At 45.1% G+C, this 15585-nt stretch overlaps 1 protein-coding gene across 1 annotated transcript; it reads left to right on the forward strand.

Moving 5' to 3' along the window:
* The first annotated feature begins 2775 nt into the window (after window positions 1–2775).
* Window positions 2776–7302, forward strand: LOC310782817 (uncharacterized protein). Its single transcript, XM_083643580.1, has 5 exons — window positions 2776–2931; window positions 3013–3252; window positions 3831–4039; window positions 5615–5733; window positions 6352–7302. The coding sequence occupies exons 1-5, from the start codon at window positions 2877–2879 to the stop codon at window positions 6488–6490; spliced, it is 762 nt and encodes a 253-aa protein (XP_083499706.1). The 5' UTR covers window positions 2776–2876; the 3' UTR covers window positions 6491–7302.
* Window positions 7303–15585: the final 8283 nt, after the last annotated feature.

The following is a 15585-nucleotide window of genomic DNA, read 5'->3' on the forward strand; positions in this document are numbered from 1 at the left end:
AGTAGCGTCACGTGGGACTCCAAACCAGTACCGTAAATGCTAGAATAGGCAAAAAAGCTGCGCAATTTAAAAATACAAAACACAGCAACATTGAAGAAAAATCTCAGTATAATAACAGCTTATAGGTCTGGGTCCGCATAGGACAGTGTCTTGGTCCGGATTCGGACCGCGGTCCGCCTATTGGTGACCCCTGCGCAAGTCCAACATGTTCAGTTATAACCAATGGTGATAAGTCAGCCAGGTTTCCATTACTTCGCTCCGTCCAGCAGGGCTGCATGCCCTCTTTCGCTGGGACTCTTCGCTGTTGCGCGCGAGCCCCTTGCCTTAAAAAAACGTGGTCACCCAGGTATTCCAGGACTGAAGGTCGGCGGTATTGAGACGCGTATGAGTTTGTACGCCAACGACGTAATACTATATCTACATACCTCAGAACAATCACCTCCTTCGGTAAGCTGTCTGGATACACAATTAACTGGACAAAGAGTAACTTTATGCCTCTTTCCGATGTCTTCACTCCTGGTTTCCTAGAAATTCTCCCATTCAAACTGGCAAGGGACCGCCTCATCTATCTTGGCCTGACCATAACCAGAGATCCTAAACTAATATTTAAATTGAACTTTGTTTCAAGACTTAAACAGTGTATAGAAAACTGGAGGACCCTGCCCCTCTCCATGATTGGCCGTATAAACTCAATCAAGATGGTTTTCCTTTCCTAGGTTCTTTTATCTTTGTCAAAATATTCCCATCTTTCTCACATCAGCGTTTTTCAAAAAACTAGACTGTGATTCTGTCCTACATCTGGAAGTATAAGAACCACAGAATTTTGAAAATTCACTTGCAAAAACGCAAGTCTGAGGGAGGACTGGCCTTACCAGTATTTAGGCACTACTGGGCTGCCAACATTAGGGCTCTGATGTACTGGTGGCAAGGGACTCCGGGTAATTTAATTTCCGGGGCCCCCCTGTGGCTGAAAATGGAGGCCAGCTCCATTGTCAACTCTTCCTTGACAGCCATGCTATTTGCTAAGTTAGAGAAACCTGGGACCTTTTAAATTTAAGTTTTGTCATGAAATTTTTTAAACAAGTTAGGGGTGTTTTGAGTCTTCCAGATGTTTCTGTCCACACGCCAATTTGTTTCAATTGTTTTTTGGCTCCATGGTTGGTCAATGATGTATGTATGTTTTTTTACCTTTCTTTTCCTGTGCCTGAGCCTGTTTGTCTTGTTCGTATATTGTTCTATATGTATTTTTTTATTATAAACAACGCGGACTTATGCCTCTGCCATTAGTTCATTCTTGAGTCCAAATTGCCATTTGAGGCAAATTGGAAGAAATTCCATCAAGGCGCTCCTGAGATGTTGCGTTACAGAGCTTGGAAATTGCATTCAAGAGGTCACAGTGACCTTGACCTTTGACCTTTGATCACCAAAATGGAATCAGTTCATCCTTGCGTCCAAGTCGATGTTTGAGCCAAATCAGAAGAAATTATATCAAGCTGTTCTTGAGATATTGCGTTAACGAACTTGAGAATGGTGTTCGTGAGGTCACAGTGACCTTGAGGTTTGACCACCAAAATGTAATGAGTTCATCCTTGAGGCCAAGTTAATGTTTGAGGCAAATTTGATGAAATTCCGTCAAGGCATTCCTGATATATGGCATTAACAAGCTTGAAAATGGCGTTGGAGAGGTCACAATGACCTTGACCTTTGATCACCAAAATGTAATCCGTTCATCCTTGCGCCCAAGTCGACATTTGAGCCAAATTGGCAGAAATTCCATCAAGCCGTTCTTGAGATATCGCTTTAACGAACTTGGGAATGGCATTCGTGAGGTCACAGTGACCTTGACCTTTGACCACGAAAATCTAATCAGTTCATCCTTGAGTCCAAGTCGATGTTTGAGGCAAATTTGATGAAATTCCGTCAAGGCATTCCTGAGATATCGCGCTAACAAGCTTGAAAATGGCGTTCGAGAGGTCACAGTGACCTTGGCCTTTGACCACCAAAATCGAATCAGTTCATCCTTGAGTCCAAGTGGATGTTTAAGGCAAATATGATGAAATTCCGTCAAGGCATTCCTGAGATATTGCGTTAACAAGCTTGAAAATGGTGTTCGAGAGGTCACAGTGACCTTGACCTTTGACCACTAAAATCAAATCAGATCATCCTTGAGCCTAAGTGGATGTTTTAAGGCAAATTTGATGAAATTCCGTTAACGAACATCGTACGGACGGACGGACGGACATATGTACGTACGTACGGACAACCCGGATCCATAATGCCTCCGGCCTGGCTATTGCCGGCGGCGGAGGCATAAAAATCATAATTAAAGCTGGAAATAAGGTCCAGGTTGTAAAAAACCTGAATTCTCCTTTAATCTGTTACAATACATCTCTTCCCCTATGGGGATTAATGTCATATTGTGTACTCCCTGTCAAATAAACTAATAAACTAAACTAACACTAACCCTAACCCTAAAAAACGAATGACTTGCAGCTGGTGGGGGCGGAGTTTCTGTAAGCCGGACAAATGGAGTTGGATTTCTCTGTGGTAAACATACAGTATAGCGAAGGTAAACACTGTCCATCCGTTTATATTAACAACATTATAATGATACAAAGTGGGTTGATCATCGGTAAAGCCATCCTTTAAAATGATTGACCTGATGGAGAGCAGGATGGAAATGTATCCCATCCGGCTTCCTTGGAACTTCTTGGTGAACCGGTTGGTGCTGTAATAGGATTCATGGGTCAGGTCCACTGTATGCTTAGTTACTGTATATAAGTGAGACAACGCTTCATTATTGCAGGACATCAGCTCCATAGAGATACGAGGAACATCCAGAGGTGCACAACAGAGGCAGAGACACCACAGACATCATGAAAACTATTGCAGCTTTCTTGGTGGTGCTGTGTCACCTGCACATCAGTCATGGTAAGTCATCATCTGATACTGTATATTTTCCTGCAACATAACAGAATAATCCACTCACTGATGATGATTTCCTCTCCACAGCCTGGAACTGTAACGAGGGCCCAAACCTGTCCTATGCAAAACAGATTGACGCTGGACAGGGACAAGTGGTCGCCACAGACAAAAACAATCGCAACTATTTCCTGAGTGGATCCACCTGGTTCAAACTGCCCTCAGCCAGCCTCAAGCACATCACAGTGGGACAGGCAGGGATGTGGGGCGTCAGCACCAGTAACTACGTCTACAAATTTGTGGGTGGCAACTGGAAATATGCATCTGGAAGTAAGAAGGGGAGAATTTGTTGTCATTTGCATGCCTTCTTTCACCTTGGGGAAGTTGGGTCATTGCTGCAGTACAGTGTAGTAGATAAATTACCTTACTGAAAAGATACACACACAAAAAACTCATTCACTCACTCACTCACTCACTCACTCACTCACTATTCTCCAGGTGGTGTTTATCATATACTAATAATAATACGGGGAATGATCAAACAAGTTTCAGACACTAACTCACTCTTCTTCTCCTTTGGTAAACACGGCAGCATTGCATTGTGGTAGATAGGAGAACATGTAGGGTACATTCTGTTCACTAGGAATTGCAATGCATTGTGGGTATTTTATATTAAATTAACAGATGAGAATTCGGACACGAGTACAAAATGGCCAACACACTATATAGTTCACTATTTCTGTCATAGTAGGGACCGGTTTCGAACAGGGCTAGTGTCTTCATTGTGCTAATACATTGCTCATGTGAGCTAGAAAGAATCCAGACAAACAGATTTACAAAACATATTTATGAAGTCAGGACAACATGCTGACTAAATACAATACCTCTGTGTTTTTCCTTGTTTGCAGGTGCAATGAAGCAGGTTGACGCTGGTAATATTTTCAGTGTGGGAATCAGTAGCAGCAGCGTAGCCTCCTGTCTACAGAGTAGCTACACTTTGAGCTTCAGCAAGGGCTCTATCTCCTGGAAAAGTGTGCACAGTAATTTTATCTACTTCAGCTGCGGCCTCTACAGATGCTGGGGAATATACAGTGACTACAATATCTACTTCATAAAGGTGGGAAACTGTTTGCAGAGCCCATGAAACCTTGGGCCCTATCTTGGTACAGGCGATATACCCTATTTGCACCTGCGCACCTGTTTTAGCGTGCCTTAAGGGCAGGGAAGATAGTGGTCCGCTTTGTGCATTTGTCCAGGTGTTATGCCGAGTTTTGCACCCCCGCCCGGCAGTAGCTAAATGCATCCCCACCTCACGGGAGCATATTGTAATGATTTAAAGAGAAATGTAACTGTTTAAAAGTGATATAATTGTCTGGGGAGATGTGACCTCCCTGATTTCTAAGTTAAAACGGGAGCGTACCTATGTTCCCCGGGTCCTATATTCCCCGGGTCCTATGTTCCCCGTTTTTGTGGGACCGGGGAACATAGAACCCTTTCTATCATATGAGGTAGGCTGTTTTTGGCATTTCGGGAGACACATCGGACCAGGGAACATAGCGGGGAACATAGGACCCTATTTGGGAAAAGCGGGGAACATAGGACCCTTTTTCATAGAAAGGGTTCTATGTTCCCCGGTCCCACAAAAACAGGGAACATAGTACCCGGGGAACATAGGACCCGGGGAACATAGGGATGACCCCGTTAAAACAGCCCAGAAATATGTTGGGGATGCAATTCTCGGTGGGGAGGCGGAAACATTCACGGCATGTGCCGCAAATTAGAGCCGTGCCAAATCATCTGCACCCCCAAAATGCCAGCGCAAACGGGATTTGGGCGGTCTCAAGTAGCAGAATCATTCACAGGTGTGGTCAGGCAATGCCTGGGCATTACATCAATAAAAACCAATTGGATTCCCGTCTCGCAATCGCTGTTTGCGCGAGGAATGCAATATGCTGTAATTCTCTCCATGCGTATAGAGTGGACTCACTCGTGCCGAGGACAGAGAGAGATGGAGAGAGCTTATTGACAGATAGTCTGTGGTGCCAACGACCCTCCGGCTTATGGAGGTGAATAGCCTATGTCCTTTGTCCAACAAGTTTTCTCAATTCATTTCCCTCTTTGCGATGTGATAAAAGTTTCTCAGTGAGTTATAGTTGATTGCCTCACTGAATTATCTGCTAATACCCAATTTTAGCAGCAGAATTTGATGTCCTAGCATAGCAAGGCTGTGCGTAATGACATATCCAAAAGGAATTTTACTCTGCACTGTGCACGGAGATCATGGTGCGCTCAAGCGCAACGGGGTATTTAGCGCATAAGAGGTGCTTTTAAAAGCTCTTAGCGCAAAGTAATTGCGCACTGCTGACGATAGGATAATGCCATCTATCCCCACATTTCTGCGCCGAGACGCCTAGTTCGGCATGTGGCACGCCTATGTCCAGTAAAATTATAACAGGCATGCACTTGTCCACGCCCCCAATTTACATTGCGGCGTTAAACGAGTGCAAACACTAAATTACCGCTTTTGCGAAGATAGGGCCCCTTAACTCTTATGCTATGTTTATATTATTATTATTTAGCACATTAATCGAACACTCATAGATCATGACTGCCATGATTCGGTAGTTACTGATATATATTTTTTTTGTGTGCAACTGATGGCAGTCGTTCTGATGTTGACACTTCTTTACAGATGAATCCTACCTGCTCTGCCTCTGGCTGGACACGTGTCTCAGGAAGCTTGAAAATGATTGAGGTGGCCAGTGACGGCAGTGTCTTCGGAGTGAACAGGGGTGGCCAGGTCTACGAGAGGTAAGCCATATACTCCACAATCAGGTAACGACACCCAAGAGGGCAGTCTTTACTGTGATTGCGCGCCAAATACCCATAATATTGTGTAAATATAATAATTATCCCAATAATAAACTAGAGGGCACTGGGCAGAGTGCATGCTACCTAGAGGGCACTCGGCAGAGTGCATCATGCCACCACCGGCGCTTTCAACCTCTCTACAAAGTTGTGTGGTGTAGCATAAATCCGTTAAAGTTAGGTGTCTTTTTGTGATTGCCATTACCCATTGTCATGCCCCCTTTTGACCAGTGGGTGGACATTAATCAGGTCTACTGTAAGTTGGACCGTGTCCTACATTTCTACAAAGTTTCGTGCAAGTTTGTTCATGACATATCCTGACAAACAAGCAGGGGCGAAAACATAACCTCCCGGCCAACTTGAGCATATATATATATATATATATATATATATATACAATAATAATAACAATAATAATAATTGATTGGATTTATATACAGTAGCACCTTCCTCAATACTCAAAGCGCTTCACTCAGGGAAGGGGAAGGGGTGAGGGAACTCAGCTCATCGACCACTGATGATCAATTGACAGACTTGTACATTCATCTCCTCTCTCAACAGAACCGGCATCTCCAGCAGTCGTCCACAAGGGACCGCATGGAAGTATATCCCCTTTTGCAGCATGAAGCATGTCAGCTACGACCTGGGAATTCTCTGGCTCGTCACCACCTCTGCTCAGGTCATGCGGTGCACACGCTAATGTCAGACGCACAGCGACGTACAGACGTACAGTTCTGTGTAACGACAATCCAGTCCTTATCTGCTCTATACAATATCTTTCTCTTAGTTATTGAAGAAGTGTGATTTTCTTAGGACAGAGTAAACTGTTTAAAGACCCCATAAAGTCATGTTCTAAGATGTACAGTATGTAAAATATTCTACTTTGAATAATAATTTGTGTCTCATATGGTCCCCCCCGCACCAAAAAAAAAAAGTTGAATTATCTTGTTACAATTCTTAAAATCTACTCCTTCTCCATCATTACAAAATGATAGTGTATTATAGAGTGTGCAAATATATTTCATCTCAAAAGTTTTCCTGCTGGACACAAGATGTCTCCTACTTCACTGTAAAGTCCATTCTCAGTGTATGTGCACCGGAGGCTTCAAGTTTCCACATCACAATTAGTTAAATATTGGACAGGGATTAGCTTCAACTATTTGTGACATCTCAAATCATGTCCCGCCCCTAAAATTGGATGTTCAATGAATACAGAGAAACGTTCCACTTTCAGCAGATAAATGTGAAAACAGCCTTCTAGTGTCAAACTAACTCACAGACATCATTCTGAAGCTCAAACACCTGAAGGAACAAGAAGAAAAACACATTTTTGACTTTAGGGGTCTTTAAGTGTCTTTTTTTAGAGAGATTACTGGGGGGTTTCTTTTTTAATATAGAGCAATATAGAGTTTTTTCCTGTTTTTTCTGTCTGTTTTGGCTAAACTTGTCTAACAATATGCATTTGCATGTAATGCATTTCCATTCAAGCTGAATTAAAGTATTTGCATCCAACCGGTTGTTGTTGTGGGTGTGTGTGTGTGTGTGTGTGTGTGTGTGCATGCGATTTGCAATAAGATTTGGCTGGTGGTCATTGTGGACCCTGTGGAACACAGGATAACACAGGATTTACAGCGCAGGTACACTCAATTAAAGCCAAACCCTCTAATTGACGACAGACATATTGAACATTTAGTCAAAATTAAGGGCTGGGGACCATAAGGGATCATTTCATCCCAGGCCCCAGTCCCGTCCCAGAGGCTCTGGGTTATGAGCCCCCTGAGTTCTTGGGCCCGTGGGCCTGGGCCTGGTAGGCCCATTCGTTAATACATCACTGGTTAAGCCGGCCAAGAACTATCAGCAACAAAGGCTGAATGTTGCATCACCTCACGTAGCCTGTGTCGGACCCACACTCTGCAAAGACTACAGCCGGCGGTCAACTAGTGCAACTAGTGACTGCAGATATACAAACCAGATACATGCAACAACGCAGCGTTTGCCTACCATTTTCTCACCACTCTCACTCACCACTTAAACAGTTTTCAAATATAGCTCATCATGCTAATCAAGAATGTATCTGACAAAAACAGTTGCAAATGGCACTGGCGTTGTCAGCCCTTGCCTGGTCTTGTGTGCTTGTGGAAGAAGAAAGGATGATGATATGCAGAAACAGGCTCAAAGGGCTTTCCCGAAAGGGCATTGTGAAAATATCTGTGTATTTGTCACACTTCTATACCAATTTACAGGGCAACTGACCCTCTTCAATGGACACCACCTCTCACAATCCCCAAGACACACACACAGACGGATTAAGCTTAAATACAAACAATTGTATTAACATTCAAGGCAGAAAATAAAACACATGAGTGCCCCACTGTTCACTGTGGATAAATGTCAATCCCCACTCCTCCCCATCAGCTCGTCCCACCTAGATCAAACGATATCACCAGTAATACTTATTAGGCCGAAGCTATATTACACTCCATTCCAGGACACTGCAAGTGATCACACTACATGCGTAAAATCAAGCTCATAAACAATGTGTAAAATCAAGCCACATAATACCAGACCATTAGGGTTAAGAGATGAAGCACATACTGAAAACAGCTAAATCATTTCACACCACTTTTTCATCAGAGTAATAAAACAGCACACCACTTGGGCCTTTAGAGTAAGATCTGGGTAAAGTTAATCACGTAGGGGGTGCCCACTGCAGTAAGGGCTGTGATTGTGATATAGGCTATTATCACAGGAAGAGGGGACACGACAACGGACTGGACAAAAACATGAAAGGAATGAAAAAAAAGTAAAAATTCCAATTTGGCTGATGCGCTGCGGCGCGGATGGCCAGTTAGGGAGCGGGCGAGTAGCCAACAGTAGAGCCCCCGTCCCAGTCCAGGCAGCTGACTGCATGCATGCGGGCGTGCTCTGTCGTCCCCGTCGGACCAGCGGAGTTGGACTTCGGACCAGTGATGCGGACTTGAGGGAGAAGGCAGCGGCGATACGGTCGGGTGGAGTCAGTGGCGTTTTCTTTCTCGTTTGCAGCTATGAGGACACAGAGAGAGCAGCACGGGATGAGAAGACTTGTTTACCATAGTGACACAACCTTGAAAGCCTATAGGCTTGTCTGGAAGCGACCGTCCCTTTTCGGTGGACTAGCGTGCGTAGAATCAAATGAGCCGTTGTTCTCCTCCTGGCACGTCTGCTGCTTGTCCCGCTGCCCAGTTTCTGTCGTCTGCCGTCCTACCGCCGCGTCTTCACCCAGGTGCGCCGCTCCCCTCCAGGTGCGCCGGATCAGCCTAATTAGGATGGAAAAAGACACACCGGGCACAACACATCCAAATATCCTCCCCTCTACGCCCACCTGTCAATCATCCAGTCTTTCCACCCAAAGTCGTCTTATACCCTACATCAGGATAGCTGTATAATTGCAGAGTTCACTTTGACCCGCGACATATTGACCGTGTAACTTTTAGATACGCCTGTTTTGTGTTCAAATGTCTTCATGGTCAAGTGTAGCGCAGATGCTCCATAGGCGTTGCGGGTATATTGGTTCTCTAGGATAATGGCAGAAATCCAACTTCTCACTCACACACACACACACACACACTATACACACACACACTACACACACACTATGGCACACTCCCAACAAGCCATCAGTCACAGAGGGAAAAGCAATTATAGCAAAATTACAGCCACAGCCTCGGGAACCCCCGTCCCACAGACAAGAATCACATTCAATTGCTACTTGTTCTAAGCCACTGTTTTTTTTCTCTCTTTTTCATATGTATGTTTATTGGGTTATCAATCTTAAACATACCTTCCTCTGAAAGTATGATGTTACCCGGTTTTACAAACACAAAAAACAAGGCATAACACCTGTTATGACCCCGTCTAGGGGTCTAGGTCACAACATAAAGTATACAAGGACAATCATGAAAAGTAAGTGTGATTTATTGGTCACACAACACAACAATCAACAAAGGTACTGAGCCCTGTACTACGAAACTAGTTTAACAGATCCGCGATAAGTCCCTTTGATCTGGTTTGACTGAACAGGATCAAAGCTATCTAGTTAACTGATACTACGACGCTGGTTTTTTACTAGGTAAGTGGACCTGGGATCTGCCTGTGCACGCGCACGTTTTTCGCTCGTGCACAGGCGCGCGTCCACGCGAAAGAGGTGCGCCAGCCAATCACATTATGAACAGCTGAGTTTATCCACGCCCACACCCATTTCCACACCCATTTCCTCGTTCAATGAAGCGCAGTGCATGATCAGAGTTTTAGCGGATATTTAATGTATCCGCGATTTAATGTCAGAATGAAAATCCGCGTTGGATAGTCTGCTGAAGGGCTGTCTAAAGCAGCAGCTTGTATTCACATCAGTCATTTGATTTACTTTGATCAGCGATTGATACAGCTGCATTGATACAGGCAGCAGCAACAAATCTAAATGTGTAATCTCAGTCTATACATTTCCACAATCTGTAAGCCTATTTAGACCATAGATTTAGAAACGCATGCTCAATGAATAATGATCTCTATCACTCATGTGTGTGGTTGCACTGATCGAATAATTCATATATAAAATAGCCTAGTATAAAGCCTAATAGCCTACTATAAAAGAGAAAACTGCTGAACTGAATTGAGACGTATAGGCTTTTCTGGCATGTAGGAGAATATCACCCTCACTCCATTTGAGGGTCCATTCATGATATGCGCCGCGGTGATTAATAGTGATCATATTTCTCCACGCATCGTTGAGCTGTTAAGACATAAAGTGGTAAGTAGGCTTAATTTAATTATGTAGCCTACAGAGCCACAAATGTTTTTCTTGTTATATTCTCAGTTGACTGCAATCTATTTTTCATATGGCGATCTTATATGAACGGTGAGTGACTCCAGAGAGCCGATTATATGGGTCTGTCATGGATTTTGATCTTATCCTCTGAAGCTAACCTGGTCGCGACCAGGTTAGCTTTGCAGCGTCAGTTGCCATGGTGATTGAAAGTTAACTTGCTTTGTAGTACGGCTAAACCAGGTTTAAACTCAAACTTACTCGGATAAGGCATTAAACTAGCTTCGTAGTACAGGCTACAGGACTCACTACACTCAAAGCTAACATTGTCATGCTAAGCTAAAGCCTAGGCCGAAGCCTGGTGAGAGTTGGCAGCCAAAGCTGGAAGAAAGCAGCAGCTAATACAAATGGCTGAGTCCAGCACTAAAATACACACAAACAACAAAACTAAACCAATACTAAACAGTTCACAAATCAGAGGTTCTGGAGGAGTGAGAGGATGAGAGGAGCAGCACTGCACAGATCAGTTACTGCCTGCCTCTGATCTGCCATCTTCAGACTGGAGCATATGAAGGGTCTGTGTCAATCAGCTGCCAATCTGCAACAGCCCCATCACAGCAGTTCCCAATCACCAATCTTCTCCCCAAGCCGACCAATCAGAAAGGACTCTGTAGAAAGACAGTCAAAGAGCAACCAGGACAACAGCAACACAATAAAAGAAACGGCACAGCCGTAACACCCCCCACCTTAAGAAAAAACATCTTCCCCCAAAAGCATGTTTTTTTTATACATGTGGATACAGAATTTCAAAATACTTTTGCAAAATGACACAAAACAGAATGTTAGGGTTGTGCTACAACCCAGGTTTTACGAGTGAGAACGAGAGCTCTCACTAGTGCCTACAACGCTGCGACGCAGCCCTATGGAAGACTGTTATTTTGCTCCAAAATTACTTTTCATTAAAACCGACCAGCCACCCGTAGGTGGCGTGGTACCCCCTGGGGCTGACACGGATCCACGTGACTACGTCACGTCCTGTCAGCCCAGGGATAATCACTCTAATTTCTTCCAGCCGCTGAGATCCGACGCACCCCGTGACGCATCGACACAGCAAGGCTGGGTAGTGAGAGCTCTCGTTCTTACTCGTAAAACCTGGGTTGTAGCACAACCCTAACGTTTTACTTCGTTTCGAACTCAAGCTCTCACTAGTGCCTCAATTCAACCGACCTTGCTGCCGGGAGCACCCAAAGGGCGACCCGAACGGCACCGGTGAACCACGGCCATATGGCAACGTTTATGCCTAACCGAATGACATATTAGAGTGGCAACGATACTACTTTCTTGCCACCGACAGCACCGCGTGCGCGAACTGCGAACCGGACACGTCGAGACTGTAGTACCTGACAAAAGTGTGATGAGAGGACCATGAGGCCGCGGCACACATGTCCTTCCCTGAACACCGCGCAACAACGCAGAGGATGTCGCAACACCCCGCGTAGAATGCGCCTTAATACCCTCCGGAGGTATCTTACCCACGGCAGAGTATGCCAAAGCGATCGCCTCCACTATCCAGTGTGATAAGCGATCCTTGGAAAGGAGGCCACCCTGGGCCTTCTGCCAAAGCAGACCAACAACTGGTTTGGAGTGCGTAATGAACGTGTCCTGGCCACATAGGCCGAGAGCGCCCTTACTGGGCACAGCATGTGCAAGCGTCACTCCTCACCCGAACTGAACGGCGGGGGACAGAATGCTGATAAGTCTATGACCATAGACCTAAAGCTGACATTAATATTCTTAGGTTGGTAAGCCGGGTTAGGTCACAACGTAACCCTGCACCCATCATTCCCAAAACCACACAGGCCTGCTGCACCGAGAGGGCAATCAGGTCACCAACTCTCTTTCCTGACGACAAGGCCAGCAGCAGCGCGGTCTTTAAAGACAGAACCCTTAAATCGGCGGAGTCCAAGGGCTCAAACGGATGACCTGTTAGCCCGTCCAGCACGGTAACCAGGTCCGATTTTGGGGAAAAACGCACCGCGACGGCGGGCGCAGTTTACGCGTCCCCTTCATGAAGCGCGAGACCAAAGGGTACGCCCCCACGGGGCTCCCTTTAATTCCCATGTGGCAAACAGAAATCGCGGCTACGTACACCTTAAGCGACTGCGGGGACTGACCCGCGTCAAGCAGGCTCTGAAGGAAACAGAGAACTGGTCGCAGACTGCAGTTCACTGGATCCACGCCCTTACTTGCTGCATAGTGCATACCACATTAACAGGCAAGCCCTGGGCTAGCAACTGGTCCCGTTCAGGAGCCAGACTGCTAGCTTCCACCTGCCTAGGGAGGGGTGGAACAACTCCGCCTGGGATAGGAGATCGGCCCGTACCGGCAACGCCCAGGGCGGATCTTGCGCCAGGGAGACCAGGGCCCCGTTCCAATACCCATACTTCCATACTATTTAGTAGGCAAAAAAATATTTAGTATGTCCCAATACATAGTATGTCAGATGCAGTATGCCAAGAGTACCAGGATGTTGTACTACATCAGCTCCTATTTCGGAGTATGCATCGATGCATGCTGCTTCAGCCAAACTTCCCCACAATCCTTTGCGCAGCAGGAAGTTATGTCTTCTTCTTCTTCTTCTAATGTTTTATGGCGGTTGGCAAACAACTTTTTGTGCATTACCGCCACCTACTGGAGTTACGTCGCACTGACTGAGCTGCGTGTTCATGAATGAGATAATTAACTTTAAGAAAGCCTTGAAATATGTGACACCAGCTGGCGAGAGGGACCGTAATTCGGCCGTGGCCGTTCTTCACAGCAGAGCGTCAAAAGTATTTTCTTGAAAAAATGTTTTTTTTTCTTTTTCCCAATAGTACAAAATATATTATTTGAACTATCCATTCCATATAAAATGAAGACGTTTTGGGGTCATTAAATGCGTTAATTTTGTAAAATAAAAGTCCCTGTTTTGTCAAGGAGACGGGAGTGAGCCAGGCTGTGTCTTGGATTTGCATAAGTAGTATCGATTGGGTGTCGGCCGGCCTTTGTTTCTATCCGCCAATCACGGCGCGCGATAGGACGCGCACCAGCATAAATATTCAGTAGCCACCTGAGCTGTACACAACATCAACATTCAACAGCTGACTGAGACTGAGACAAGATGGACAAGCACCAGGCGAAAATGAAGAAAAATGATTCTGCCGTTGCTGCTCTCCTCAACAAATTCACCATTCCAGGTGGAATGGACAGTGAAGAATTGATGAATTCGTATGTCCTGGATTACATGACCGGCGGCACACAGGGCGCTGATGAAAGCGACGATGAGGACGATGAAGAATATTTTCCTGAAGACGTGGTGGCAGATCCAGACCCAGACGAGGCGGAGATCATGCCCGACAGCGCAGTCATTGAAAGCGTGCAAGCGATTTTAACATCAGTGGATCCCATAACCGTGGACACAGATTATGATCAGGAAATCGAGAAAATACGGAACTTTGACTGCAAATGCCAGGCCAGGCGTAAAGAGAACTCTATTCACCAGCCAATCTCCTGCAGTAAGAAACTTTGTGACAACGTCATTTACAACACGAGGCTGGATTACTCTGCTATGTCGCCAGAATGTAGAGATATCGCTATTATGGCTGTGTATCACGCTTTGACGAATGATTCTGACATGACTCAAGCCACAAAGCAAGTGAATAAAAAGCGACAAAAGAACCGAACGCAATACATGGTTAAGGCGACTGTTGTTTGCCGTGAGACCTTCTGCTTTGCGTTTGGGTGAGTTTCATATCTATCTTAACTCGTGTGTGTGTGTGTGTGTGTGTGTGTGTCTGTCTGTCTGTGTGAGATAGTGTGAGAGCGTGCCCATGTTTACAGTACAAAGATAGTATGTTGCAAGAGAAGCGTGTAGAGCTGCCATCTTCATGGCATTGTTGGTCATTGTCAAAATGGCGGCAACCTATGTGTGCAAACGTGCAGACCCGCCATGTTGGGTCGTCTTTGTTTGTTGCGCGCCAAAATGGCGTTCGCGCTATTGTTTTTCAGGACTGAAATTCCGACTCTTGCATTAAATACTCTTTGTAAGCTGATAGTCGCTAGTGTTATTCTAACCTTGCAAACAAACAAGATTTAGTTTATTGAAAGAGTTTATTGAAACAGATTGAAAGTTTTGAAACAGTCTTTGTTATATATCGTGACATTTATAGCCTAAGCAAGGGACAAACATTGCAAACTAGCTTAGGCTATAATGTCAGGATAAAGACTGTTTCAAAAAATATAAATCTGATTATTAATGTTTTATTTTGTTTATTCCAGCATCAGCACAAAGCTTCTGAAAGCCCTTATCAAATCCTACAAAGAGAATGGATTGGTCCCACGGCAGAGGAAGACACAACCACGCACAAACAAGAATTACCTCGGCTATGATGACATCAAAAGAGTCGTTACATTCATAGCAAACTATGCAGAGGACCACGCTATTCCTTTGCCCGGTCGTCATGCCGCGCATAGAGACTTTAGTGCTAAGCTTCTGCCAACTTCTGCCTCTAAAGCTTCAGTCTGGCGCCTGTACAAAGATGCTATGGAACAGCTTGGTAAGTTTGTATTAGTCTCTCTCTCACACACACACACACACACACACACTTCTATTGTCATAGTTATGCAAACATTCCGCAGCCTTCTCCATTCCAAACCTCTGACCCAATAAAACATGCGACATGAATGTGTGTGTGTGTGTGTGTGTGTGTGTGTGTGTGTGTGTGTGTGTGTGTGTGTCTTTAACCATTAGGCTATTCTATGTGATCTGTTTTTGATAAGTAAAGTACAGTGATGCTCATAAAAACATTGTCTTTGCAGGGCAGCGTGCGGTTGGCGAGTGCAGCTTCACAAGGCTGTGGAAGTCACTGGTCCCTCACATTGCAAGCACCAAGCCTAAAACGGATCTCTGCTGGCAGTGCCAACAAAACAACGACCGAATCATCCAGAGCATCAAC

This window comes from Poromitra crassiceps, assembly GCF_964638095.1.
Source record: "Poromitra crassiceps genome assembly, chromosome: 9".
Classification (NCBI taxonomy): Eukaryota; Metazoa; Chordata; class Actinopteri; order Beryciformes; family Melamphaidae; genus Poromitra; species Poromitra crassiceps.

Bases quoted from the DNA above. Each gene is read 5' to 3' on its own strand.
- LOC310782817 (XM_083643580.1), top strand. From the start codon at position 2,877: ATGAAAACTATTGCAGCTTTCTTGGTGGTGCTGTGTCACCTGCACATC. The intron at 2,932-3,012 runs GTAAGTCATCAT...TCCTCTCCACAG, and splicing joins TCACCTGCACATCAGTCATG to CCTGGAACTGTAACGAGGGC. The intron at 5,734-6,351 runs GTAAGCCATATA...CTCTCTCAACAG, and splicing joins GGTGGCCAGGTCTACGAGAG to AACCGGCATCTCCAGCAGTC.